Source organism: Stegostoma tigrinum, chromosome 6, assembly GCF_030684315.1.
Source record: "Stegostoma tigrinum isolate sSteTig4 chromosome 6, sSteTig4.hap1, whole genome shotgun sequence".
Lineage (NCBI taxonomy): Eukaryota > Metazoa > Chordata > Chondrichthyes > Orectolobiformes > Stegostomatidae > Stegostoma > Stegostoma tigrinum.
The window spans coordinates 15,426,970-15,454,754 of record NC_081359.1 but is presented as its reverse complement, the minus strand read 5'-3'; the positions used below and the strand labels follow the sequence as shown (position 1 = coordinate 15,454,754).

At 40.7% G+C, this 27,785-nt stretch overlaps 1 protein-coding gene across 2 annotated transcripts in view; it reads left to right on the top strand.

Moving 5' to 3' along the window:
- The window catches only part of LOC125453145 (B- and T-lymphocyte attenuator-like), a 93,700-nt gene that overhangs the window by 18,293 nt on the left and 47,622 nt on the right, over nucleotides 1–27,785 (top strand). Inside the window, exon 4 of one of the 2 annotated variants that reach the window (XM_048532318.2) lies at nucleotides 3,168–3,242. Coding sequence is in view for 1 of the 2 variants with exons in the window: in XM_048532317.2 (XP_048388274.2) it covers nucleotides 20,363–20,453 (91 nt within the window). In the remaining variant the exon portion in view is untranslated. Of the gene's footprint in view, nucleotides 1–3,167; nucleotides 3,243–20,239; nucleotides 20,454–27,785 lie in introns of those variants that run through there. The other variant, XM_048532317.2, reaches the window with a different exon arrangement.

The following is a 27,785-nucleotide window of genomic DNA, read 5'->3' as shown; positions in this document are numbered from 1 at the left end:
ACCCTGGCCGATCTCCACCTTAACTCCAATAACTTGCCTTTGATCCTTACCCTTTGCTACAAGCACGAGGGAGCATAGCTTTAAATTGAGGGGTGAAGGATATAGGACAGAGGTCACAGGTAGTTTCTTTACTCAGGGAGTAGTAAGGGAATGGAACGCTTTGCCTGCAACGGTAGTAGATTTGCCAACTTTGGGTACATTCAAGTCGTCATTGGATAAGCACATGGACGTACATGGAATAGTGTAGGTTAGATGGGCTTGAGATCGGTATGACAGGTCGGCACAACATAGAGGGCCGAAGGGCCTGTACTGTGCTATAATGTTCTATGTTCTATGTTCTATGTTAACCTCTAACAATTAGATTGTCTGTTGCAACTTCAATTAACAGTCGAAAACAAATTACAGAAAATATAGCTGCTGTTGGCTTTGAACAATGAGCAAGTTATTTAGAAGTGCAGCCCACAGTTTAAGGTTCCTTCAAAATTAAACCACAGCCCCTTTCTCTCCATAGCTTTGCAAACCGGAAGAGTTGTGTTGGCTGTGCCTAATGAAAATACTTGTTGTACCTTTGTTGCAAAGGCTTCCTGCACATAAAAAAAGCCAAGTGCACCTACTGTAGTGGTTCCAAACAGCTAACATTAATTTTCACTCAAGTGCATTTGCTGGTATTAGCAATCTGCAGCTTGAGTTTGGTAGTTTCCAAAAATGAGAAAAATCATAGACTTTGTAGCAAAAGAAAAAGAAGGAAGGAAAGAAGTTTAAAAATTCTTGGGATGGTTCAGTGGCTCAGTGGTTAGCGCTGCTGCCTGACAGCACCAAAGACCTGGGTTTGATTGCAGCCTCAGGCAACTATCTGTGTTGAGTTTGCACATTCTCCCCGTGTCTGCGTGGGTTTCCACCAGTTTCCTCCCACAGTCCAAAGGTATGCAGGTTAGGTAGATTGGCCGTGCTAAATTGCTCCTAATGTCTAGGGTGGGAAATGCAGGGGTAGGGTAGGGGGTGGGGTGCTCTTCATAGGGTTGGTATGGACTGAATAGGCCAAATGGCTTGCTTCCACGCTGTAAGGATTCAATGATGAAAGACTTGCATACAGCATTTTGCAAAACCACTGGACACCTCAAAGCATTTAACGGCCAAGGAAAAACTGATGAAGTGTTCTTGCTGGTGTGATATAGCAAATGGAAGTTGTCAGGGTATAATTTGGTATCGACCAGCAGATCAAAAACAACTTGAATATACTTAGCACTTTTGACTGAGTTCATAAGAACATTATGAAATACATCTTGTCGCCAAACTCAAAGAGATATTCAAACAACACACTGTGGAGCTGGAGGAACACAGCAGGCCAAGCAGCATCAGAGAAGTAGGCAAGTTAATGCTTTGGGTTGGACACTTCTTCAGAAATGGGGGAGGGGGAAGGGAGCTGGGAGATGAATAGAGAGAGGATGGGCGGGGCTGGGGTAAGGTAGGTGGGATGGTGGTGGTGGGGTAGGGTGTGATGGGGAATGGTCAGTGGGATGGGTGGGGTGAACAGGTAGGAGAGAAGATGAACAGGTTACCTGCATCCACCTAACCCAGCCTATCCAGCTTGTGTCTATAATTCAAATCTCCCGTACCCGGAAACATCCTGATAAATCTCTTCTGAACCCTCTCCAGCTTAATAATATCTTTCCGAAAACTGGACGACCAGCACAGGACAAGGTATTCCAGACATGGAGAATGAATTTCAGAATTGGAGCCCAGGAAGCTGAAGGCATTTCCACAAATTTAGTGATTAAAGTCAGGAATGCACAAGAGGCCAGAATTGGTGGGGCACAGAGATCTTCAATGATCAGCCAAGATTAGTCAACTCAAACTCCTGCCTAGACCATAAAATAAATCCCAACACATGGAGCTGTTCTTCCTACCACAATTTCATGTAGACCTAGGAATTTCTTTCATGCTCATCCTGGCTCCAAAATCCAGTAAGTAAAAGAAATAAAAGCTGAACATTTTGGGACTCAAGTCTCCAGCACCCCTTTAACATTCGCTGATTTTGCTGCCAAGAGATTGCTGCCTCTGTGCTATCTATGGTCAATCATCAACATTTTTGTCAAAAGGGAGCTTGAAGCAGCTATTCGTTGAGTTGCAAAGTGCATAATCCCTTTTTCAGGGCACTGTAGCCCTTAACAGTTTGAAAGGCAGGAGTCTCGGGGTCAAATGTGACAAGGAGTCTGATTCAGCATCTCAAACTGTGGAGACATATAGGTGAGAAAGGACTATGTAGCTGGGACTGTTCCTAAGATTTAAGTTGAGTGCCAATCAGTTTCTAAGCCATGGTATTTAAACATTCAGTGCAGCAATGATATTGTCAGAGGTTGATATATATGGCCAAAATCAGGCCCATAACATGTTAAATCGTTCAGTGAGTGTCAGAACACTGATTGCTATTACCATGGCTTTTACGCTGATTTTGGCTGCTCCAAAGTCTTGCATTATAGTCTGTCAGACTAAGAAACTGGCCAAGGGTGACCTAACAGAGATCTTACAATATTAATGAAGGAGTTTGATATGCTAGCTGTAGAGAAAAGAACTTCTTCTGGGGAGGAGATCAAATCCAGGGGTTATGAGTACAGGACAATATATCAATAAGGTAATAATGCATTTAAAGACAAAAAATTCAAAGGGGAATTTAGGAGAAATGTCTTTATTTTGAGAGTGATGGGAATTTGGGACACACTACTGTAGGGAGTGGTCGGTAGCATAGATGTATTTAAGAGAATGCTGGAAAAATAAACGATGGAGAAAGGAATAGAATACTTGGGGTTAGATGCAGGGGAGTGAAAGGGGATTTGTGTGGAGCGTGGATGCCAGCATCGATCAATTGGACCAAATGGCCTATTTCTGTTGTCTACTTTTCCAAGTTTAAGGAAACTCATTTCATTCAAATGCATCGGGCTGCAAGCTAGCATTGTGAAGAAGCATCTGACTCAAACAGCAAAATTTAAATAGTGACCATTTATTGGTCATAAACTTTTTAGAAAAAACTTTGTTATAGGAAAATATGACAAATAGGTTATGGTTGAGGACTCACGTTTCACCCACAATAACCCAGGGTGATTTTTTTGAGTTACATCACATGCTATCATTTTGTTACCTATGCTGTCTGACTTTTCTTCTAATTATAGATGTTTCAGAGTCTGTGTTACAAGCTAACATACATAAGTTATATGACCAAGTGGATTTCGCAGTGACCAGTTTCCGTGAGTATGACAATATCTAGTATACCACTGTCTTACATAACTGCTCAATCTGTCTAAATGAGAGATCCCTCCCTAAACCTCTCTGCCTCTCTGTCCTACTTTAAGGTGCTCCATGACCCATATCTCATTGACCAAGTTTTTGCTATCATAATAGCTCCTTGTTTAGGTCCATATCGAATTCTGTTTGCGAACACTCCAATGAGGCCCCTTAGGATTTGCTCCTGTATGAGAGGTTCAGTATAAATACTGATTTATATTGTTGCCAGCAAGCAAACACTGTACTGTTTCAGTAAAAAGCAAACATAGATATTCCTTGGCATTAGTCAATGATTCCGAAGTGAAATGAGGCCACCAGCAATTGTGCCTGAGTAAAACTGCCAGCTGGCAGGTTCTTTCAGACACAGCAAGAACTGCCAATGCTGAAGTCAGAGATAACATAGCATGGAGCTGGAGGAACACAGCAGGCCAGGCAGCATCAGAAAAGCAGGAAACCTGATGTTGCGGGTCAGGACCCATCTTCAGAAATGTCATCTTTCCTGCCCCCTTGATGCTGCCTGGCCTACTGAGTTCCTCCAGCTCCACACCATGTTATATCAGCTGGCAGATTCCTCATGTTTAGCACTTCTGCACAGATAAGTGCTTAGACTAACCTGATATCTGAACAGTTTCTTTCCTATCATAAATTAGTCGTATCAATGTATCATTGCTTTGCAGCGTTAGGAAACTCTACCACTCTTAAACCATTGTTGGGATTCAAGATAACAAACTTTTATAATGTATTCGCTCCTGCTGTCCACTTTATCAGTTCTTTCCCTGCCTTTCCAACCAAAATGCATCCCTCCCCTTTCTCTGCTCTTAATTTCATATTTCCAGTTACTTGTTAAACTGCTTTTATGTCCTGTTATACAATAACCTTTACTTAATTATTTTCAATAATTCTCACATTTCATACCATGATTAACAGTTTTATTCTTCTTGCCAATTCACGAAGGGGTTGATTAAGGCATTGCAGTTGATTTGAGCTTGGTAATCATTTGGATTGGGTCATGAGTGAACAGTCCAGGGATATAACTCAAAGACTGTCCCCACAATTTTGTCTGTCTCCGTACTGTCACACCTGATCAGTTGCAGAAATAAGTGAGGAATGAGGGTCCATGGTCCTGTGATTCCCTATCAGTACTTCCCAAACAGTGCAGCTCAAAAGCAGAACACCTCATGACAGACCAACATTGTTCATGTTCTTTGCTCAGCAGCAGCTTCTAAATGGCAGGAAGCCCAGAAAGCCTCAATAACAATCTCAGCCCAAGCCTCTCTGCCTTTTTCTCCATGTGCCTCTTAACCTTCCCTTCCTTAGCTTCTCTGCTTCTCCCTTCCTAAACCTCTCCCTTCCCAAGCCACTCAGCCGGTATCTCCCAAAACCTCTTCTCTTCTCTGCACTCCCTTCTCCTCCTCTCCCTTCCTCTCTCCTCTCCCTCTCACTATTCCCCTTTCCTCTTCTTTCTTCTCTCCTGTCTCCCTCCTCTCCCCTGCTCCGCTTCTTGTCCCTCCTCTCATCTCCTCTTCCCTCCTCTCCCCTCTCCCGCCCTCCTCCCTCCTTACCTTCCTGACTCAGCTTTTGGTTATTTATTCCTGTGTCTCATTTTCTTTGGTAATCACACTTGGGAAATACCTTGGGATATCTTGGAGCATTAAAGGTGTCGTAAAAATTTAGGCCAGTCTTCTCACTGCTAAATTATCATGCCTGCTTGCATAATCCATGGCAGTCAGTAGAACTTAATAGAATTTGGAGCACAGAAAGAATCTATTCATCGCAAATGGTCTGTGCTACGTCATATGACCCACAACACTCCTACTTCCATTACTCCATCTCATCCAATCATCATATGCTTCTGGCCCTTTCTCCCTCATGAGTGCATCAGGCTTCCTCTTAAATATTTCTGTGCCATTTGCCTTAATCACTCACTGTGGTAGCAAATTCCCCATTCTTTGGGTAAATAAATTTCTCCTGAATCTTTTATTAGATTCATTACAGACCGTCGAGCAAGGATTAAGATCCAAATATGTATGTAGTCACCTTATGTCAGAAGTGATTTCATAGTTCCCACAAAAGCAGACTCTAGAGAGAGATGATTCTGTGTATAACCTCATGCTAGACTTGATGATGCTACTGGTTTACAGAGCATTAAACAAGCAGTCTTGACCCAGCATTCAATGCAGATCATTTCCTGTGATTAGCATGTTCCAAGACTCACCACCATGACAACACAGGTCAAAATCCTGCATTTATTTAGCTAACTGTCAGTTTTGGTGACTTTCATGGAGAGTTTCTCTTTGGGCAGTCTAGTAAATCTTCTCACTGTATCTTACCACACACGACCCATTACCTACCTAACCCACAGCCTCTTATCCAATTCTGGTTCCCATTCCACCACTAGCTGTATCTGGCAAGACTTTCTGGATATCCTGGAATTGACTGGCTCCCCTGGCACTGACACCATCTGTAAAAGACCATTATTCACTCAGACAAAAATGTTACCAGTCTGGAGCGGCCCGGCACAGTTCCTGACATTTTCCGCAGACGTGGAAGCGAAGGAAAAACCGGTGCCCTGTTGTGTAGGCAGGGACCAGGAAGTAAACACTAGATCTTGCCACCTTGTGCCATGGCTCCCATTCATGTCAGTACAGTCTCAGCCCCCTAGAGGAATACCCGACACTGTAGTAAAAAGGCCAATAAACTTCTCCACTCACTCTACCTCTTACTCCTGTACCTACCACCCGGTGAGGCTCAGGTTCTACCGCTCTCACTATTGCCTGCAAAATCTTCCCTCCCTCGTCACTCACCCTGTATACCCTCTGTACTACCTTCTCACTCACTTGGGGCACCTCCCCACCTGCACCAACACTAACAACCGTGCCACCCACTTTCATCTCCCTGAATACCTGCAACACTCTCATTCCAGGAGGAAAACAGCGTTCGGTAGGACAGAAAGAGTCAGGCTGGGTGCTAGGCTGCCTGGCATTCAACACTTCACCCCTGACCCTGATTGTCCTGAATACCTCACCGATGGTGTCTGAAACCTTGGATTGATTTTGGAGTCTGGCCTTGACAAGTTGTGCTGGAACCCTTTGACCAAAGGCCATGTCCCTTGACTTGACTGAGGACAGCTGACAACTATGACGGGTTTCCTGGATTTGTGCCAGCACTTAACAGCAATACAGTACAGCAATACTGTGAGCCTGCTATCTCTGACTGAGGGGCAAGATAAAGAAAGCCAGGGGTGGTATGAGCATCCAGGTGGGCTCAGTGAACAGCCCAGAGGTGCAATCTGGTCCAGTTTTTGAGCTGGGCGTGTATCCCTGAGCACAGAGAGACTTTGCAGCAGTATTACAATGATGGTTACCATTGTGACCAGAGGTGAAGCATGGACATGCATCCTGTACATGGATTGGAGATCTATCTTGGGTGTTCTTAGAAGATAACTCTTGTCTGATTTCAACATACGTGGATGTGAGCTGTGTGTGGCCAGCACCCACAGAGTGTGTCCTAAGACAGTGCTCAGTATCCAAGATGGTGGCTCATTGGAGTGGGTCACAAGCCAAAGCAACCAGGGTCCGCCTCTGTTGTCTGTGTTCAGAATTCTCCGCATCCAGGTTGCTCACAGCAGGTGGAAAGATAGGAAGCTTTGTGCGAGTAAGACCTGCAGTTAACAAGGTCTTTAACAAGCAATGATCCCCATAATAGGTAACTCGAAACTGCCAAGCGAAATCTCACAGAATCCTTACAATGTGAAAACTTTCGGCCCAGCATCCCACTCAGACCATCTCCTATAACCCACCTAATCTTCCATGTCTGAGATGAAATCTCATCTCAACACCCAGAACTGAGTTAAAAGATGCAGCAAATTGTTCCAAGTGACCATATAGGGTCTTGCTGGGTATCTCACATAATTCAGGAAAATTTTGCAACCAAGTCCATGTTGTTCAAGCTCCTATAAGATTCCACCCAGAGTGAATGTCCTATTTTCGTCTAATTTTTAACCTTTATGGAATCAGTGGATCAAGACCTTTCACTCAGTTCAGCCACATAGAATGGTAAAAATTGTTATTTTGAATGATATTTAGTGCAATTGATTTGGATCATCTAGAAGAAACCCAACTTTAATGTGTTTTTGTCTATCAACATGAACTCAATATCTGACTGAACAATCTTATCATAAAGTTGTTATAATCATATCATAAATTCAAAGACCAAAGTTTGATTGATTTATCGCTGTTCTTAGAACCTCAAGATCAGTTCACAGCCATGAGAACGCTTTCTCAACAATTTTCCTATCACCTATACTGTCCATTTCCTGACTCACCAAATATGTCCAAATCCTAATGATCCTAACACTCTCTATGCTTGCTGCTGACGCAGAATCACAAAATTGTTACATTTGGCTATCCAAATTGGCCATTTGGCCTATCCTGTCTATGTCTGTCTCCTGGTCTTCCAAGGTCTCAGATTTAAAATTCCCGCTCTCATTCAGATCCCTCTATCTGCCTGGTCCACACCCTATTTCAGTGCCCTCCTTCAGCCCTACAATCCTCAAAACTCTACATTCCTCCTATTCTGACGTACCCAAAAGTCTTTTAGTCTGGACTTTTGTTCTCAAGTCCCCAGAATGGGATTTAGAACCCCCAACCTTCTGACCCAATTAATCTCATTCCCTTTTCTTTCTCAAGACCTGTGTGTCTTTCCTGTTTCAAATACTTATCCATTTACCTTCAGAAAGTTAATATCGAATCTGCTTTCAACATCTTTTTAGGCATCTGTTTAATCCAGAAAGACTGTGGAATAAATAAAATCTTTTTAATGTACCATTATTTCTCCTTCAAATCATTTGAAGAGATTAATTCTTAATTTCTGGAGACTCTAAGACAATCCTGGACAGTCAGCAACCCATTTCTGCATGTGACATGTATTTGTATTCACAGTTGCCCAAGAGTTGAGTCAGTTATCTAAAGATATAGAAGGAAACCAAAACAATATGGAGGCAGCTGAGTTTAACATTTAATCGAATTTATGATGAGATCGAATCCTTCTCTTAGCATTTACTCCATCCATAACGCACAGTGTTTTCTTTACATCTTATTCTGTTTATCACTTCATTGCAGTGATACATCTGGTTATTGCTAGTAAATTTCAAGGTCATGGATGCAGCGTTTGCACTAAATAACTGCCAGACAGTTGAACTCTGTGCCATTGTCTAACAGCTGAGAATACACTAGTTGAATATTATGACAGAACCAATGATGTAATATTCTTAAATAAAAACCAAAAGAACTGCAGATGCTGTAAATCAGAAACAAAAACAGAAATTGCTGGAAAAACTCAGCAGGTCTTGCAGCATCTGCGGAGAGAAATCAGAGTCAATGTTTCGGGTCGAGTGACCCTTCCTCAGAACTTTTGCTTTGAGGAGTCGATTCATGTAAAACGCAGCACCCAAAGGCCTTATTGCTGCGTTGTGCTGCCATCCAGTATAAATCCAAATCGGGAACATGCACTTTTCAGAGTTAGCGTTGTGCTGTACTAAAACACTTATTATCCTTTCCTGTTTTTTGCTGAGTGTCATGAACCACTGCACAGCATCTATCCATTGGTACACATTGAGGTCTACAAAGGTGAGAGGCTGACGCTGAATTTCACTGTAAAGTACAACACCAAGGAATGAAAGGCCTCGGGTTCATTGCTGTAAGAGACTGAGCAGTGGAATTAAATGTTCTAGCATAGAACTTTCCAGCAACTGCAAAGTTGACTTCACAGTATTAAAACAGTATGGAGATGGCAGCTTTGCAATGAATGGCATTCTTTGGTTTTTAAAGCTAAATCACTCAGCTAATGGGCATTTTCTGTGCCAGGCCAAAGCACCTGGCATCATTCTAATATCAGCAGGTCATAGTCATACAGCAGTACAGCACGGAAACAGACCCTTCAGTCCAAATTATTCATGTTCACCAGATGTGTGGATGTCGGCATTTATTGCCCATCCCTAATTGCTCAGAGGGCAGTTAAGAGTTATCTACATTGCTGTGGATCTGGAGTCACATGTAGGCCGGACCAGGTAAGACAGCAGTTACCGCCCCTAAAGGTCAGATGGGCTTTTCCAACAAATGACAAATGCCTTTGCTGTATCAATTCACTTGATAATGTCTATTTAGTACACACAATATCAGGATGTGGGTGTCACTGGCCTGGACAGTGTTTTTAGCTCACATCTAATTGACCTTGCGAAGATGGCGGTGAGCTGCCTTTTTAAATCACAGCAGTCATTGGGTTGCGTGTGCTGTTACAATAATAATTCCGAGGTTTTCAATGAATGTTGATATATTTCTGAGTTGGGATGAACCGAAATGGAATTTGTGGATGTTGGTGTCCCTGCTTTCCAGTGGCCTTTGTCTTTCTAGGTGGCCAATTTCATAGATTTGGAAGCAATACTAAAACTATATTTGCAATTAATAATCTCACATCTTGTTAACGTTTGATTGTTGCCATTATAAACAGTAATCTAGCTACAAGAAGAGCAATGTTGTCCCTGGTGCCTTGGTGAATATTTATTGTTTGATTAATATTATTAACTCAGTCAACATCAAAATAAAAGCACTTATCTGGTCCTCGTTAGATTGCTGTTATGTAGGATTCTGCTGTGTAAAAATTGGCTGTTGTGTTTCCCAAATTAAACAGAGATTAGACATCAAAAGTCCATCATTTATTGGAATAAAATAAAATAAAGAACTGTGAATTCTGAAAGTCTGAAACAAAAGCAGAAATTGCTTGAGAAACTTAGCAGGAGTGTGTTAGCATTTATGGAGACAAAAAGTTAACATTTTGGATTCAGTGACACAGAAATGCTGAAAGGTTTTGGCCCAAAACATTGATTTTCCTCCTCCTCAGACTTTGTCTGACCAGCTTTTCTTTTCCAGCTCCACATTTATTGACCCCCAAAGGATCTTCTCCCATTGTTTTCAACAGTTACATTGATGTCTTAAGGTTATGAGATAAATTAGAGAAAGGAAATTTCTTTCCTTGCATGGTTATAAATACAGCCATGCAGATATCAAAGTCCCAGGAGCTGAATGGGGAGTGAATGTAGGATACTGGGTATACCATTTGGAACTAAGCTGAGGGGAACATCTCTTCACGCCAAGGGTGGTGAATCTGTGAAATTTACTACAGCAGAAGGAGGTGGAGGGTGTTACTGAATATATTCACAAAAGAGATTTTTTTTTAGATTCGAAAGGCATCAAGGCGTGATAGGGAGAAAGCAGAAATATGGCACTGCGACAGAGCATCAGCCATAATCATATTGAATGGGGAAGCAGGCTTGAAGGGCACAATGGTGTACTTTTGCTCCCAGTTTCTATGTTTCTATGTAGAGCTGGAACATAATGATACATTGCCTGCTAAAAATAACCGACTTTAAATCACAGTTACACAAAGTGATAGTAAAGTAATTAGTCAAAGTTTATAAAATGCTACAAGTGAGAGACAGAGACAGCAAGAGAGATTTGGTTATATTTAGCTAAAGAGACACCATTCTGTAAGCTTGAGGCAAATGAAGAGGCAGGTTTCCGTGAACGGTACTTGAATCAAACCTACAGAGTATTTTGTTTAGCCACCTGGCAGCTAAATTATCCAACCTCACGATCCAGCTCTAAAGTGCTAATGTTGAGGTCAGTGGTTATCCTAGACGCCTGTACTTTAGTGAGTCTGACTTAAGAGTGGTGGATGCCTCCATCACATTCTGTGGTCTGAATGAGAGGACCGTCAGAAAAATGCTGGTGTCCTTCCTGAAGCCAACTCTGCAGCATTCAGGAAAAACTCTTGCAAAACCAATGATTGGACATTGCCCACATAACTGTAAAGCATCTCCCTGGTCATGTACTCTCAACTATTGAATGGTCAATGTTCGACGAGGACGAGGAAATCACTGCAAAGACACCCTGAGGCTGTCCTTGAAGACCAGATGCCTGACATTACTGATAGAGAAGTGCTCACTACTAAAATAACTCCACAGAGGCCCGAATCCCATCACCAAGTCACCTTTTATTGACACGTGGAGAGTCCTTGATGCTGACAAGCACCCACAGAGCCAGCTCTCAGAGTGAGCAGACCCCTGACACTCCTGTTTATACCTGTCAGCCAGGGCTCCCAGATTGGACAAGGTTAACCGGCCTAATCAGGGAACTCATATTCTATGAGACCCACCTGATTGACCTTGCTATATTCACTCCAGCTGCCAATTGTTCAAAATGGGATTACATTATCCATCAGGTTGCGTCTTGCTTTGAATCTAAAAGCCTTAATGATGGGGGAAGCAGCAGCAGAGAAGGAAAGAGAAGTGAATCCTGCTCTGGACCTCACTGCCACGTGGCACATCCTGCCCGACATGTCCAAACATCAGCAGATTAATAATCAGCCTTTTCAGTCACATGAAGTCCCACTGCAGAAGCTCATCATCTTGAGTAGACACGTCTTCAAGTTAAGGGACAGCCGATGATGCATAGGGCACTGTTAACCTCATTCACCATAATCTATTCAGCCTTACTGGTCCTTATTCATCCATTCACAGGGATCAGATTGCTAACTCTAATCCAGATTGTGACAAAATGACCAGATCATCTGTTTTCTTGGTGTTTTTTGATTGAGGGATAAATATTGGCCAAGGTATAGGGCAAGATAGCTTCCATAATCGTCTTCCAAATTAACAGCATGGGATTGTTTTTTATATTTGCCCAGAAGGTAGACGAAATATCAGTTTAATGTCTCAACTGAACAAAGGCCCATCTGATAGCAGCGTTCCCTGAGTACTGCGTCACATGCCAATCTGGAAGCTCTAGTAGTTTCTAGACTGAGTCTTGACTGATCTTTATTTGTGTGTGTAGTTTGGTCCCTGGTCTTCTTTCCAGTTTGCTTTATGATTTTTGAGATTGGATATGTAAATTCTGATATTTGCCTCATGACAGGTTACTTCCAGGAATAAATTCAGTGTTGCTTGGCAGAAATTTGATGAAAAGCTCTGAGATAATGGGAGCTGCTGCTGGACAATCTGAGACAACAAAGTGTGGATGTGAATGAACACAGCAGGCCAAGCAGCATCCTAGGACCTGTCTTCGACAATTGACAGAGTTGACAACTGACCTTCTGGTCAATGATCCCCACACACGTGTATGCAGAATTGTACCAGCTGTGCCCAGATACTGCAATAAGGTGACCATTAAAGCGATTTGAAGTAAGAGCCAGAAAATGGAGGAACACAGTCATTAGCAGCAACAAGAATATATCAGTGTCAAATGCACATTGAATTGAGATAGAGTAGCAATGATGGAAAAAGAGCACAATTGCTAGTCTGTAGATACTTGGAGCACTGCATTGAAACCAACAGCAAATGGATTCACTTCTGTCTGACTTGGAGAACAGAATTCACCATGAATTTGAAGCAGGGCCAGACTGAGGCAAGCACGGCATCATGGACATTGGCTGTGTATGCACAGGTGATTCTAGGCACTACTTGAACAGACACTCCATGAGAAATAATGTCACCATTCCTAAACTCCGTGTAGAAACTGTTTCTCTCTATCAGTCCACATTAATGTCTTGAAAGCTTTGATCAAATTACCTCGGACCCTTTTCAGTTCCTGATGATACAATCTCAATTTGTGTAATCTCTCCTCCACATTGAAACACATTTATCAGTTCCTCCAAGGCCAATATATCCTGCCTAAGGTCTGATGGCTAGCTCTGTTCATTGTTATTACAAGGTGTGAAATATCAAGGCCATTCTTTGACTGCTCCTTTTCTCACAGCTTAGCAAGTGAACAAAGCATTGCTTCTGGTAAAGGACTCAAGAAGGTGCCCATGAGTAAAGTGACTTTTCATCAGACTGGAAAGTAGCAAATATAACATTCTATTGAAGGAGGCAGAAAGCAGGAAACTATAGTCCAATTAGCTTGATGTCTGAAATGGGGAAGATGTTTGAGTAGGTTATAACTGCACACTTGGAGAAACCCAAGGCAATCAGGAATTTATCGAATTTCTTTGAAGGAGTTACATATGCTGTGGATAAACGAGAGCCCATTGATGTACTGCACTTGCATTTCCAGAAGGAGTTTGACAAGGTTCCACTGAAAAGGTAACAAGGTGTAGAGCTGGGCGAACACAGCAGGCCAAGCAGCATCTTGGGAGCAGGAAAGCTGACATTTCGGGCCTAAGGGTCTAGGCCCAAAACATCAGCTTTCCTGCTCCTAAGATGCTACTTGGCCTGCTGCGTTCATCCAGCTCTACACCTTGTTATCTCGGATTCTCCAGCATCTGCAGTTCCTGTTATCCACTGAAAAAGTTATTTGTGCAAATTAGGAGCTCCAGGCGTAGGGAGAGAAGGGGCATATAAGCATTGTTAGAAAATTGGCTGCCTGGTAGAAAACTGATGTATGTATAAATGGATCCTTTTCAGATTGGCAGGATGTGATGAGTGGGACCCTGCAGGGATCCATGTTGGGTCTTCAACTTTTTACAATTTATATCAATGCATTAAATGTGGAGATTAAGAGCATGGTAAAGGTGAGGAAAGATAGGTAGGAAATTATTTTGTGAATACGATGTAGCAAAAATTGGTACTGGTAGAATGAGTGAATGGGCAAAAATTTAGCGTATAGAGTATAATGTGGGAAAATGTGAATTTTTTTCAGCAGGAAGGTTAAAAAAAGCAAAGTATGAATTAAATGGAGAATTAAAGCAGAATTCTGAGTTGCAGAAGGATTGAAATCTTCTAGACCATGATTTGTTAACAATTAATATCAGAGCACAGCAAGTAATCAAGGCTAATGCAATGCAATCCTTTACTACAAGGAGAATTATATATAAAAGGACAGATGTTACGTTTTAGTTATACAAGGCATTGGTGAGACTACATCTTAAATACTGCGTACAGTTTTGATCTCCTTATTCAAAGAAGGGTGGATGTAATTGCATTGAGAAAGTTCAGAGGAAGTTTATAAGCTTGATACCTAGAAGGATCAAGTGAAATTTTGAGGAAAGATTGGACAGGCCAAGTTTGTTTTCATTTGAATTTACAAGAGTGAGAGGGTGATTTCATTGATGTATAAGATCTTGAATGGCTTTGACAAGATAGATGTGGAAAGAATGGGCTAAATTTTCCCAGAGCTTGGCAAAATGTCAATTTTAGGGAGTTTAATGGAGGGGTTCACTTTGTGAGCTATTCCGCGTTTTCTCAGGCTATTGCATGCTGCTCACCTCACTAAATCTGTACCATGCCTCCACAGCACCGCTGTCACGCAGTCTTACACTCCACAGAAGTAGAACAGGCTGTGTGTGCTGGAGCTGTATGACATTCACGCTACAGGTAGCATGTTTAAACCTCAGCTACACACCCATCCCAAATGCTGCCAACCAGGATTTCCCCTTCACAGTTTGAATGTGTAAAGAATTCCATAGGAACTAGCCAACAGAACCAAACTGACATCCAGATTCATGGAAAGGAACCTGGAAGACTTGGTAGATGATAAGATCCATTCTCTTTCCCAGGACCACCACAATGGGGCCACATCTATAGCCTCTGCTAGCTTGATCCAAAGTTGCCACCTGGGACAGTGTCATTTCCATGGTCTGGAGGGATGTACAACAGTGCAGAAAGAAGGTCAATGACCTCCTGTGCTCCAGAAAGTGAATGCCACCAACTTCACCCCTGCTACCTTGTCTTTACTGATTCTGGCACTGCACCCAGTTTCCACTGAGATTCATGGTCTAACACATTCACTATTGCATGCAACATTTTCCTTGAATGGCTCTCATTCCTACCCAGGCTATTAAGCCTTCCTGTTCTTTGCACTTCCTACTCACTCATTCAGCGCACCTCACCACCTTTCATCCACCAACTCTATCAACTGGACCATATACTTATTTGTCCTTTGCAGGTGACATTGTGGAAGACATTGGTCTCCTTATCACATATGATCCTTGAACTTGCAGGAAAGGACCATGGCTGCTTACATGATGATATCAAGACATGACCCACCAAATAAGTAAACTCAAGAAACTAATATGGCCTAAAGCAATAAGATCCCTGGACCTGATGGAATGTATTCTAGGATATTAAAGGAAGTAGATATAGTGGAAGTGGACACGCTGGTAATAATCTTCCAAGAATCCTTAGATTCTAGAGAAATTGTAATATAATATCCTTAGTAAAAATGGGGAAGGAGTCCAAATTATGTAATTGTAGGCCAGTTAGTTTAACATCTGCTAATGCAAAAATGTTAGACTCTATTATAAAAGATGTAATAGTAGAGCATTTAGAAAGGCATAATATAAACTAGTGGTGTCAGTGTGGATTCATGAACAGGAAATCATGCCTGAAAAATGTACTAGAATTCTTTGGGAAAGAAACAGACAGGATAATTGAGAGCCAATAGATGTAATATATTTGGAATTCCAGGAGTCTTTTGATAAGGTACCAATGAGAAAGGGAATCCAGCATATCATATCACTCGGCCTGGTATGAATATTTAAGTGTATTTTAGTGTGTATGTGAGTATGTGCGTTCAGATGTGTATCTACACGTGTAAATATGAGTCATGTGTGTGTAACCACATGCAATAACTTTAAACAAAGTTATGAATGATGCTGTATTGCTCAAACTAAATTTTGCTACATTCATTTGCAAAGTCATTACTGTTTGAATTTGGGCAAGGATTTTATAAATGCCCCATGATAAGTGTTTTGTCTGTGGTTGTGTCTGAGTGTGTTTGTTTGTGTCAATATTTGTTTGTGTGTGTGTGTGAATGGTTGTAAGTGACTTGCCTCTACAAGCATGTGAGTAGGTGTTCTGAGGAAAGTGGGGTGTTCCACGGCAAGTTTACAACGTATGATTTAAATGTTAAAGTTGTGGTAACAGATGAACATTGTGTATAACTTTCCTCGCTGTTAGCTAAGGGCTAGTGGAAAATGTGTAGGAGGCAGACTGTAAACAAAAAGCATGGCTCCTTTTGAATGGATGTAATTGCCCTGTGCCTGTAATTTGACAGATGTGCTACTGAGATCTCAAACTGACAAATGGCTTATGAACAATAAGAGGCCCATTTTCACTTCATAGCAGCGCTGAAAAATCATTGCATCCTTTTGTAAACTATTACACATTATTGTGGTTTTCACTTTGATGCATGTACTATGTTGAAATGTTTACTTTACAAAACTTTTTACTAGTTTATCATTTTTGATCAAATTAAGGTGCACAAGAACCTTAACAGGAGTAAGGATTCAATGGCTCTACAAGTGCAGCACACAGACACGTAACAGCAAAAAAAGTTATATTTAACCGGCAACTTTAATATAAGGAAACCGTTCAAAGTGCTTCACAGGAGGAATATAAAGCTAAATTATATGCCAAACCATGATAGTGATAATGTGAGATCTATTGTTCTTAAGCTTTCTCAAAAAGGGTCTTAAAGAAAGAGAGGTAGAGAGGAGGAGAGGTTAACAGTGAGAATTGCAGAGCTTAGGGACCAGGCAGTTGATGACATGGCTGACAATTGTAGAACAAGTAAAATTACAGATGCTCAAGAGGCCAGTTAGATGAGTGCAGAGATCTCCAAGGATTGTGAGAGTGGAGGAGACTAAAGAGATAGAGAGTAGTGAGGCAATGGAGGGATTTGAAAACAAGGAAACACACGCCATTGGTGAGCAGACTCCATAGGGTGATAGGGAACATGAGTAAGGGACTCAGGTGGCAGAGATTTGTCCTAGTTAATGGAGGATAGAATATGAGAGACTATCCAGGAGTCAACTGCAATAGTCAAATCTACAGATAACAAAGGTATAGATCAGGGTTTAATATATTTACTGCTATTTACTCCTGTGTTCCTACCATAGAGCTATATGAGATAAGACTATGTTTTGGGAATATGGATGCAGCTATTAACTATAGGGCTATATTCACTTTTTATAGGTTCTTGTCCCAAAACATTTTGTAATGGGAGCCTAAATTCAGGAAAATAAATTTCATAGATGAGAAGAAAACAATGTAAAAGTGCCCTCCACAACAAAGGCAAGGGCAGTGAGTGCAGGGGAATGCTATTAACACAAAGATTGGTGGTACAGTAAGTAATATAGTTAGGGGTATAAAATTACCTGACATTGATAGATGAAGAGAATAGTCTTTGTCACCCACAGCTGGTCACAACTCCAAAAACAAATCAGCTAACTTTCGCTTTTATAATGGAAATATTTGGGTTTCTGGTTTTTGAGGGGCTAAACTGTAGGTTTTCAGTGCATCTAAAGAACTTGCAAGTATTTCTGCAGCCATACTAATTAATTTTAAAACAGATTTAAAGGCCTGACTTCAGAGTGAATAGATTTATGTGCATTGCTAATGGATTTTCTTTTGTTTATCTTCAATTATCTTCTGACCTGTCAAAGTAAATAACAGGACTTCAATGTTTGTTACAGACTTCTGGAACTTGTTTTATTTTAAGCTTAAGGGAAAATCCCATAGCTTAGAGAGGGAGCCATTTCATCACAGCCTCACTTTAAGTTCTGTGTAGTATTGTTCAGACTTGAATTAGAATGGCTGTATAGACCAACGCTTCTGAGAAGGAAAGGATATATAATGAACTTTGTACCTTAGTGAGAAGGGTTAGTCTTAGTCCCAGATGAGAAATGTTGGGATAAAACCCTGAAGAGGTTGCTTAAACATGGGTAGGTCAAGCGTACAATAGCTCCATGAAGAAGCTATCCATAGATCCAGTCAAAGAGTTAAAATCACAAGTGACCTAAACCTACCAAGGTATAAGATACAGGGACTGTGGTGTGAGTACTGTCTCGGTGGTGTTTTTGGATACTGTGCCAGGCATATGTTTTGGATAATATACAAATGACTTTATTGTTTCTTATTAATTATGAAAGAGCGTTTTGGGATAAATGGGATTATGTTTCTTACTGTATGTATGCAAATCTTTGAATCTGTATTATCAGCAGATACTTTGGTTTAATCCAATCTGTCTTCATTTCTTTGACCATTAAAACTTTTGTTTTTTTGTTAAAGCAACATCTGAAGAATTGTATAACTGAGCTTCAACGATATGCCATTTTGTTAAAATAAAAACAATATTAACCAAGCCAGGGAACTTGTGAGCAGGGTTGTCCAGTAACAACATTTGTATGTAGCCCCTGGTTTTGATCTGTCTACAAATAGATTCCCCAGCTGCTTGAACAAAGCAGCAGTGTAAACATGGCTCATAATGAGTGTCAGTAACTTGTTTGTAACAAGTGCAGTACTTTCCACAATCTTTGATTTTCAAACAGTCCTATTCCCATTTCATTCCACAATGATGATAATACCATTAAGTTCTATAAGACTCTGGTTAGACTGCATTTGGAATATTGTGAGCAGGTTTTTGGCCCTGTATCTAAGGTAGGATGTGCTGGCCTTGCAGGGTGTCCAGACAAGATTTAACAGAATGATCCTGGAGAAGATGAGCTTGTAGGAGGAGTAGTTGAAGACTCTGGGTCTGTACTTGATGGAATTAAGAAAGCGGAGGGGGTACATTTAAACTTGTGGAATGCTGAGAAGACCGGGTAGAGTGGAATATGGAGAAGACATTTCCACTAATAGAAAAGACAGCCTCGGAGTGAAGGGATGACCCTTTAGACTGAGATGAGGAGGACATTCTTCAGGCAGAAGGTGGTGAATCTATGGAACTCATTGTCACAGAAGGCTGTGTTATGGGGGACAGCAGGAAAATGAGATTTAGAAATTTATCAGGCATGATCAAGTGGCAGAGCAGACATGATGGACTGAATGGCCTAGTTCTACTCTTATATCTTATGGTCTTATAGTCTTACTGAGAATGTGATCAGAGTTCTAAGGTTTAATTACGAGGAGCAATTCAATAAAGTTTGTTATTCTGTGGAATATAGAAGGTTAAGGGCAGATTTGATTAAGGTATTTAATATTTGGAAAGGAATTGAGGGAGTTGATTCAAATGTACTCTCGTACTGTTGGACAATTGGAGAACACGGGGGCATAAGTTTAAAATTGGACCCAGGACATTACAAGAGAGGCATAAGGAAACGCATCTTCGTGCAAAGTTGGCAATTCAATTAATAATTTAAAATCCTGGGTCAATCAATTTGTTTTAGACAAGGGATCAAGCATTACAAAGGCAAGAGAGAGAGATCGGCTTTAGAGCAATATATCTCCATTCACCAACTGAAGGGGACTGTGCTGAGGATGTCTATTTCCTTCTGGAATGTGTTTTAGTGAAATGCTACAGTTTCTGTCGTGCTTCATTCTGATCAAACCATTGGATCAGGGCACTGCATTCCCAGGGCCACACATGGAGAAAAACACCAAATGTGCTGGAGATGCTTTTTGGTCTGTCTGAAACTTAGTGATCTTCCAGTGCAAACAATTCCCACAACTGAGTTATGCAGACTTGTGCATTCCAACAGGAAGGACTACATGCTGAGGGGTGCACTAAAGCTTCAGCCAGCCAATGCAGTGGCACAATGTGAAAGGTCAGTCAGAAAGCAAAGTACACAGAGGGTCTTGGAAAGTGAGTAAAACCCCTCAGCCTGTATGTTTGCCTGTAATAAATGTAATAAATATTGACTGTACTTGTAATGTGTAATATACAGCATTGGAAAGAACATGCGTGTTTTGGCATCTCATGTAATGGCAACATTGAATGGGGTCATGTTCAATATCAACTTTTTTAGATAAAGTATAATTTTGAAGGTAAAAGTCAGCAGGAAAGAGTTGAAGAGTTTGCCAGCTCATGAACAAATAAACCCTAATCAAAAAGAACACGCTGACTATAATTGTAATTTTATCAGTGAAATCTGAAGCACATCTGTTCACATAACTAACCACAGAGTTACGTCACTTCTGGTTCAGTAGAATGGTTGCCAGGCGGCTCACTCACATGATGCTAGAGTTGTAACAGGCACAAGGTCTGAACTGCTTTCACAGGATATCATTTACATTCCTTGAACACTTCGTGACAAATATTAAGAGTGAAGCTTAATTCTTTACCTCGTCTAAATCGCTTGTTCTAATGGGTAAATGACTACTCAGTGGAGGATGATGTGGTTTACAAGAACTCAAAAGCATTTGGTCCTAGCTGCCTTTCTTTACACTGCTGTATGTTTAAAAGGTAAGAGAGGCATCAAATTGCTCTGTGGGGTGGAACTATAAATTATTGAGTAGATTAGTTTAATCGAGAAAGGTTTATGTTACAGCTGTCATTGATAATTCAATTATCCATATTTTCATTAGACAGGGAGTTGGTACCCTGTTAACACTAATAGGGGATTATTTTCAAGTAAATGTAGTTAAATTTATCAAGAATATATTTGATACACTGTATTCATTCCTTGATAGATTGTACTCAATATCCTTTTAATTTTATTATAGTTTTTCATGACTGTTTTATACTAGGAAGTGAGCGGATTCAATAGAGCAATTCTAATTAAGGAAAAGAGTACTGAAAAACTCTATCAATTAAACAGAAAGCAGGCCTTCAGAAGTTTACAGACTTACAACAGAACCCAGAACAGGGTGATTCAGCCCATCAGGCCTAGCTGTCTCTTTGGACAAGCTGTCCAGTTAGTCAAGGTCCATGTCGTCTTTCCCCGTAGCTCCGCAAACGTTTCCTTTCCAAGCCTGTGCTCAACTCCCTTTTTCTGCTTTGATGTTGAACCTACTTCAACAAACCTTTCAGACAATGCATTCTGCATCGGGGGGAAAAGGCCGCATAAAAGTTTCTCCCAATTTCTTCTTCCCAGTTTTTCAAGTAAACTAAACTAAGTTAAATCTACATTCTCTGGTTAATAACCACCTGCTAGTGGAAACAGTTTCTTATTTATTTACTCTATCAATGCCCTTTGTAATTTGAGCATTAAGTCTTCCCATGGCATTGCTACAAGGGGGACAATTCATGCTTCTACAGTCTCCCCACATAACTGAAGTTCCTCATCCACGCAGCCATCCCAGTGAATCTCCTCCGCACACTCCTCAAAGCATTTATTGCAAGTCATATCATTCACTGGAATCATTCAAGTCAGACTAGATCGCGGGGGAAAATAAACTCAGCTCATTCAAACAGCTAGAGGGTTCTCACTCAAAGATTAAAAGGACAACTGGAAGCAAAAGTTTCACAAAGTGGACATTTGGAATAGAAGCCATTATAACATAGTTCAATGACGGTGTGGATTGGTATTTAATATGAAGAGCATAAAATTATACAGAGAAAGCAAGGGTAAATGAGATCAGAATTGACCACTCCAGTACAAGAGCTGGCTTTGTTAATAGATTATAAACCAGTGAGATTGAAACCATGACACAGTTATCTTTTCTATTTCAGGAGAGAGTTTATTAATTGCTACCCTACGCACTGTGTCACACCTGTTCCCTGCTTTTAGATATTTTCTCATCAACCTGATCATGGATGTTATTACACACCTCTTGAGTAGGACTTAAACCCAGGTTTCCTGGCTTAGAAGTAGGGACACTACCATTGCATCATATGAGCCATTCTCTTTATTTTTGATTTGTTTTACTTTAACTTTTTTTCTGTTTTCTTATCCAAAGTGCTATTACACACACCTGATTTTTCTTTCCCATCACTAAATCACCTCTGTTTTTTTTCATCTGTTAACGACTCCCTGCTTAATTAACAACCATCATTTAAATAAAGATCATAATATTATGATTGAATATTCAGTCTCATGCTTGTTAATGACTAACCTCCTTCTGAAACAAGGAGGCATAGAAAGAACATTGAAAATATGCAATGTTTAATTTGATACTTCTACACTAGCTATTGAGCCTTATTCCAGCTCTTAGTTGGTGACCCTGTAAATTATGGCATTTTAAGATCCTGTCCAAGTACTGCTTTTAAATGTAGTGATGGTTTCTGCTTCTATCTCCCTTTCAGGAATGACTTCCAATCACTTTAAATCTGTGCGACTTGGAGTTTTCAGGACAGTTTTTGCAGCTGCATGTTCTAATGACAGCCAGAGACCTAATGATTATAGAGATAGTAGGAACTGCTGATGCTGGAGAATCTGAGATAACACAGTGTGAAGCTGGATGAACACAGCAGGCCAAGCAGCATCAGAGGAGCAGGAAAGTTGAGCAGGAAAGAAGGGTCTTGACCTGAAACATCAACTTTCCTGCTCCTCTGATGCTGTTTGGCCTGCTGTGTTCATCCAGCTTCACGCCATGTTACCTGATGATTATAGATCTGGTAATATAAAACAAGACAAGTTTAATTAATGATCTCATGATTAAAGTGTCTTAGATACCAGTGATCATAACATGACAGAATATCACATTCAGTCTCAAGACACAAAGCATGAGGCTAACTAACTCTAGTGTTCTTAAATCAAGTAACTATGTTTATGAGCATATGGAGACAGAGCTGGCCAACATAAACTGGGAAATTAGATTCATGATAGGGTAGTAGAGATGTAATGGCATAACTTTTCAGGAGATATTTCATAGTGCTCAACAAAGATGCATTCCAGTGAGAAGGAGAGACTCTAGTTAAAGAATGCAGTATCCATGGTTAACTAAGAAAATTAAAGATAGTATCAAAGTGAAAGTAAAACAGACAATATTATAGCATAATAACAAGTCAGAAGATTGTATAAGAGATTAAGAAAGCAGAAGAGAATTATTAAAATAATAAGAAGCAGAAAAGTAGAGTACTTAAGGAGGTAGCTCAAACTATAAAAACAGAAAGTAAGAGTTTCTACAGTTATTTGAAGAAGAGTCAATCAGTGACAGTTGTATCTGTACAGACAGAGTCTGGGAAATTGATAATATAAAATGAATTGAACTAATATTTTGCATCTGTCTTTAATGTAGAGGACAAATATCATACCAGAAAGAGTTGTGAATCATCAGTTGAAAGAGGAATTTAAAACAATTGCAAATTACCAGGGAACGGCTACTGAGAGAATCTGGATGTAAGTTTGCTCGCTGAGCTGGAAGGTTAGTTTTCAGACGTTTCGTCATTTCCTGTTCTTTTTCTCGGGGATGGTAGATTGGCTCCAACTCAATGTGTTTGTTGATGGAGTTCCGGTTGGAATGCCATGCTTCCAACATTGAGTTGGAGCCAATCTACCATCCTCTGAGAAACAGAACAGGAAATGACATCATCAACACAGGAAATGACATCACCAACCCAAGGAAACCCAAACAGATAAATAGAAAGCGGGACAGAACACCAGCGCTTTGTCGGAGGCTCACTGATGATGTTACCTAGAACGGTGATGAAACATCTGAAAACTAACCAGCTCAGCAAGCAAATTTACATCCAGAACCTCAACCTGAGCTACAAATCTTCTCAAAACTCACTGAGAGAATCATTAGAATAAAAACCTGTCAAATCTCCAGTTCCTAACAGAAATCAGCATTGAGTATTTAAAGATGTGGCTGCTGAACTCATGGTTTTGCTGGATTAAATTTCCAAAGCTTCCCACATTCTGGAAAGCTCCCATCACATTGGAAATAGTGAATATGTCTCCACTATTAAGAAAGTAGGGAGACAGGAACCTATCAGCCAGTTGCCTTAATAGCGGTCACAGGAAATATGATGGAATATATTTTTAAGGCATTTATAGCACCTATAAAATCTCAATGCAATCAGACAGAATCAGTATGGTTTTGTGAAAGGGGAATGAATCGTGTTTGGAGAAGTAACAATCAATGTAGACAAAGGGACTTGTGGATGTGGTGCACTTTGATTTCCAAAAGGCATTAAACAAGGTGCCATATCAAAAGTTACTACACAAGATCTGAGCTAGAAGTGTAGAGGCATTGATAAGGATAGACATTTGGTTAGCTAAAATAAAACAGTGCAGATAAAAACAGCTCATTGTCAGGTTAACAACATGCACTGACTGGAGTGTTGCAATCCAAATCAATGACTTAGATGAAGGGACTAAATGTATGGCTGCTAAAATTGCACACAACTCAAGGGTAAGTAGGAAAGTAATACATATGGAGTCTGCAGAGGGAATTCAATAGCTTAAATCAGGATGTACCAAGTAGAAAAAGTGAGCCTATCTACCTTGGCAGCACAAATTGAAAAGCAGCATCTCTTTTTAACAGAGAGAGATCACAGAGCTTTGCAGTACAGAGGGATCTGGGCTTTCTGATATTTGAATCACAAAATGTTACCCTACAGGTACAGCAAATGAATGTTGTCATGTACTGCAATGAGAATGAAATATAAAAGGAGGGTGTTTTGTAGTAGTTTTCTGGACAAGTGGTGAGATCATATCTACAGTACAGTGTATAATTTTGGCCCCTTAATTAAGAAAAGATATGATTGATTTAAAGAGAATTAACAGAATGTTTGCTCAGCTGATTCCTGGGATGAGGGGACCATCTTATGAAAAAAAGCCTGGACAATTTAGCTCTGTATCATTTGGACTTAAGAAGAATGATCTTTTCAAAACATATTAGATTGTGGGGGAGTTGACAGGGTGGGTGCTGAGAGAACTTGTCCCCTGTGGGAGAGACCGGAACTGGTCACACAGTTAAAAATAAGGGACTTCTATTTAAGGTAGAGACGAAAGGTCAAATCTTATCGGGGCTTGAATGAGGTGGGCTACAGCAAAGTTTGTGTCCACCGAGACCTATATCAATGAGAAGAGCTTCTCACTGCATCCTTTATACTCCTGCCAAGCATTAAAGTGAATTTCTTACCAGGCATCAGTGAGTTGCCTATAATGGAGGTTGTCAGCCACTTGATTAGTGGCAAGCCTCACCTCATTAATATTCATCTTCCTATTTTACCAAATGTGCCAAACAAACTAGATGCTGAGAATTGTTGACATGGATGGTGGAGCCAGTTACTTGACAACTTTAGGTTGTCACTTGCTCCAGAAGAGCTCTACGTTGGATACTGGGTGCCAACAGAGCATGACACCCTCTGTGGGCACTGTCCACACTTCAGTGCTGCACTCTGGGTCTGAACTGGGAGCAATCCTTGTTAAGCTACTCCAAGGGCACATTACACTGTTGAGTGGTGTCGGAGCTCGGGGTGGGCAACAGCAATTGAGGGAAGATGAAGCGGGCAGTAAGGAGAGTGGTAGACCATGATCCCTGGTAGGTACAGTAGTAGAGACAGACTGAGTCTGAGGTATTCCTCTACACAGCTTTGACTGCATTGATCCACCCTTGGACCAGATTGGCATGGTCTGGTGTCATGGTATAGCATCCTCTATTAGTCCCCTGGGTGTCGGCTCCTATCAGGCTTTTGAACCTCTCATATATTGAAGTTGATCCTTCTCTGCATCTTTCCTGTAGCTGTAACATTATATTCTGCATTCTGATCTTTTTATGTATGGTATGATTTGACTGGATAGCATGCAAAATAATACTTTTCATTATATCTCAGTACATGTGACTGTAGTAAATCAAATCAAATGAGAGGCCATCCTGCCTCTACACTAGCGGATCCACCAGGACCCTCTTGCAAAATGGGGCACAAAATTACCTTTGTCTGCCATGTCTGCAAGGCGTCAGGAACTGTGCGATGCAGCTCCAGACTGATGGTGCACAGCTGCGCAACAAACTTTTAAAGATGCTGCTGGCACCTTGGAATGCCACTCTACTCTGGGATATACTGGCAGTGGTGTGTTGTTCTGGGAATGCCATGTGGTAAAATGAGGCTAGAATCAGAGGACAGGGATTACATGGGGTAGGGTAAATTGTTAACAAGGAGGGTTTGGTTAAATAGGATGAGGGATGTCACTAGACATCTTGGGGCAAGAAACTCCCCAAAGAACCCAATACAATTGACACTTAGCCAAAAAATGTAAGATTCAGACTGAAGAGAATTTTTGCCTCTTAAGAGGTACATGGGTCCATGAAATGCCCTTCTGCAGAAAGCAATAGAAGCAAAAACATTGGATACTTTTAAGACAGAGGTAGATAAGTTCTTTATTAATAAAGGAGACAAAGATATCAGGACTAAGCAGGAAACTGAAGTCGAGCCACACTCAGATCAGTTCTGAAGAAGGGTCAGCAGACCCGAAACATTAATTCTGCTTTTCCCTTCATAGACCTGCTGAGTTTTTCCAGCAACTTCTGTTTTTGTTCCTGATTTACAGCATCTGCAGTTCTTTCGGTTTAAATCAGATCAGCCTACTTCTGCTCCGAATTCATTTATTCATATGTTTGTACATTATTGAACTCATTGCTGAGGGAAATGTCCTTCATATCCTCTTTATTTAGGCCTTTCGTAATTTTAAAGATTCAATTAAATCTCCACTCAGTCTCCTCTGATCCAAGAAACTAACATGACCCATTCAATCTTTCCTCTGTATCAAAATTCTCCAGTTCCAAAAGTTGTGTTTCGCCTTGTCCCTCTTTTTCTCCTCTTTCCATTAAGACTACATTCTTTCTTTAATTCTTTAATGTAGTGAAAGCAGCAGTTCACCCACCATCACCAAATTAATATTTAATGCAGTTTTTGCCTTGTTAATCCTCCACGACTGTAATATCTCCCACTTATTGAATATTATTTGTCACTCTTCAGTCCACCTTAAGATTGCAAAATGACAGAAATGTTACGCACAAAAAGAGCCGTTTAGCACATTGTTTACGTACTGGCTGTTCAAATGAGCATTATAAGCTAGTGCCATTCTCCTGCCTACTCCCCACACCCTGGCACATTGCTTCTATTCAAGTAATCATCTAATGACCCTTTGAATGCCTCAGGTAACTCTGCCTTCATTATATTTCAAGGCAACACTTTCCAGACCCAAACTATTCACTGTACATTTTTGCTCACTTCGCATTTGCTAGTTTTGCAAATCGCCTGAAGTCTGTGCCCTCTCATTCTCGATCCTTTATGCGTGGGAACAGGTCGCTATCACCCATCTGGACCTCTCAGGAATTTCATACAGACAGTAGACATCCCTTTAACCCATTTCTTTGCAAGAAGAACTGCCTCAGTCTCTGCACCTAAGCAGTCAATCCATACCTTCCTCCAGTCTTCCGCACTTTCAACCACACTGTCAATTTTTATAGCATCTGCAAATGTCTTAATCATCGTCCCTTCATTTGATGCTCTCTATGATTTGTTTATTTAGATTGGCTATTTAACACTTTCTTGTAAGCAGTGCCTCACGACGTCAAATGTTATTTTATTGAGGGTGATACGAAGGTTGGAGAGTTTCTCTTGTAATGGTTATGTTAGCAATCTTTTCCAAAAGAACTCACTGAAGCAAAGTACTTGTTTGTGAGAAGTGTCATCAACAGAATAATTCTGGTAAGGAGTGTATTTCCAATCCTTTTATCTTCTAGTAATTGCAGATTGTGAATCTTTCGTCTTAAAACTGTACTCTATTAAAATGCTGATTAATCCATTTAGTATAAAGGAGTGCCGCAGAGATGAAAGATAGTAAGAACTGCCGATGGTGGAGTCAGAAATAATACAGTGTGGAGCTGGATGAACACAGCAGGC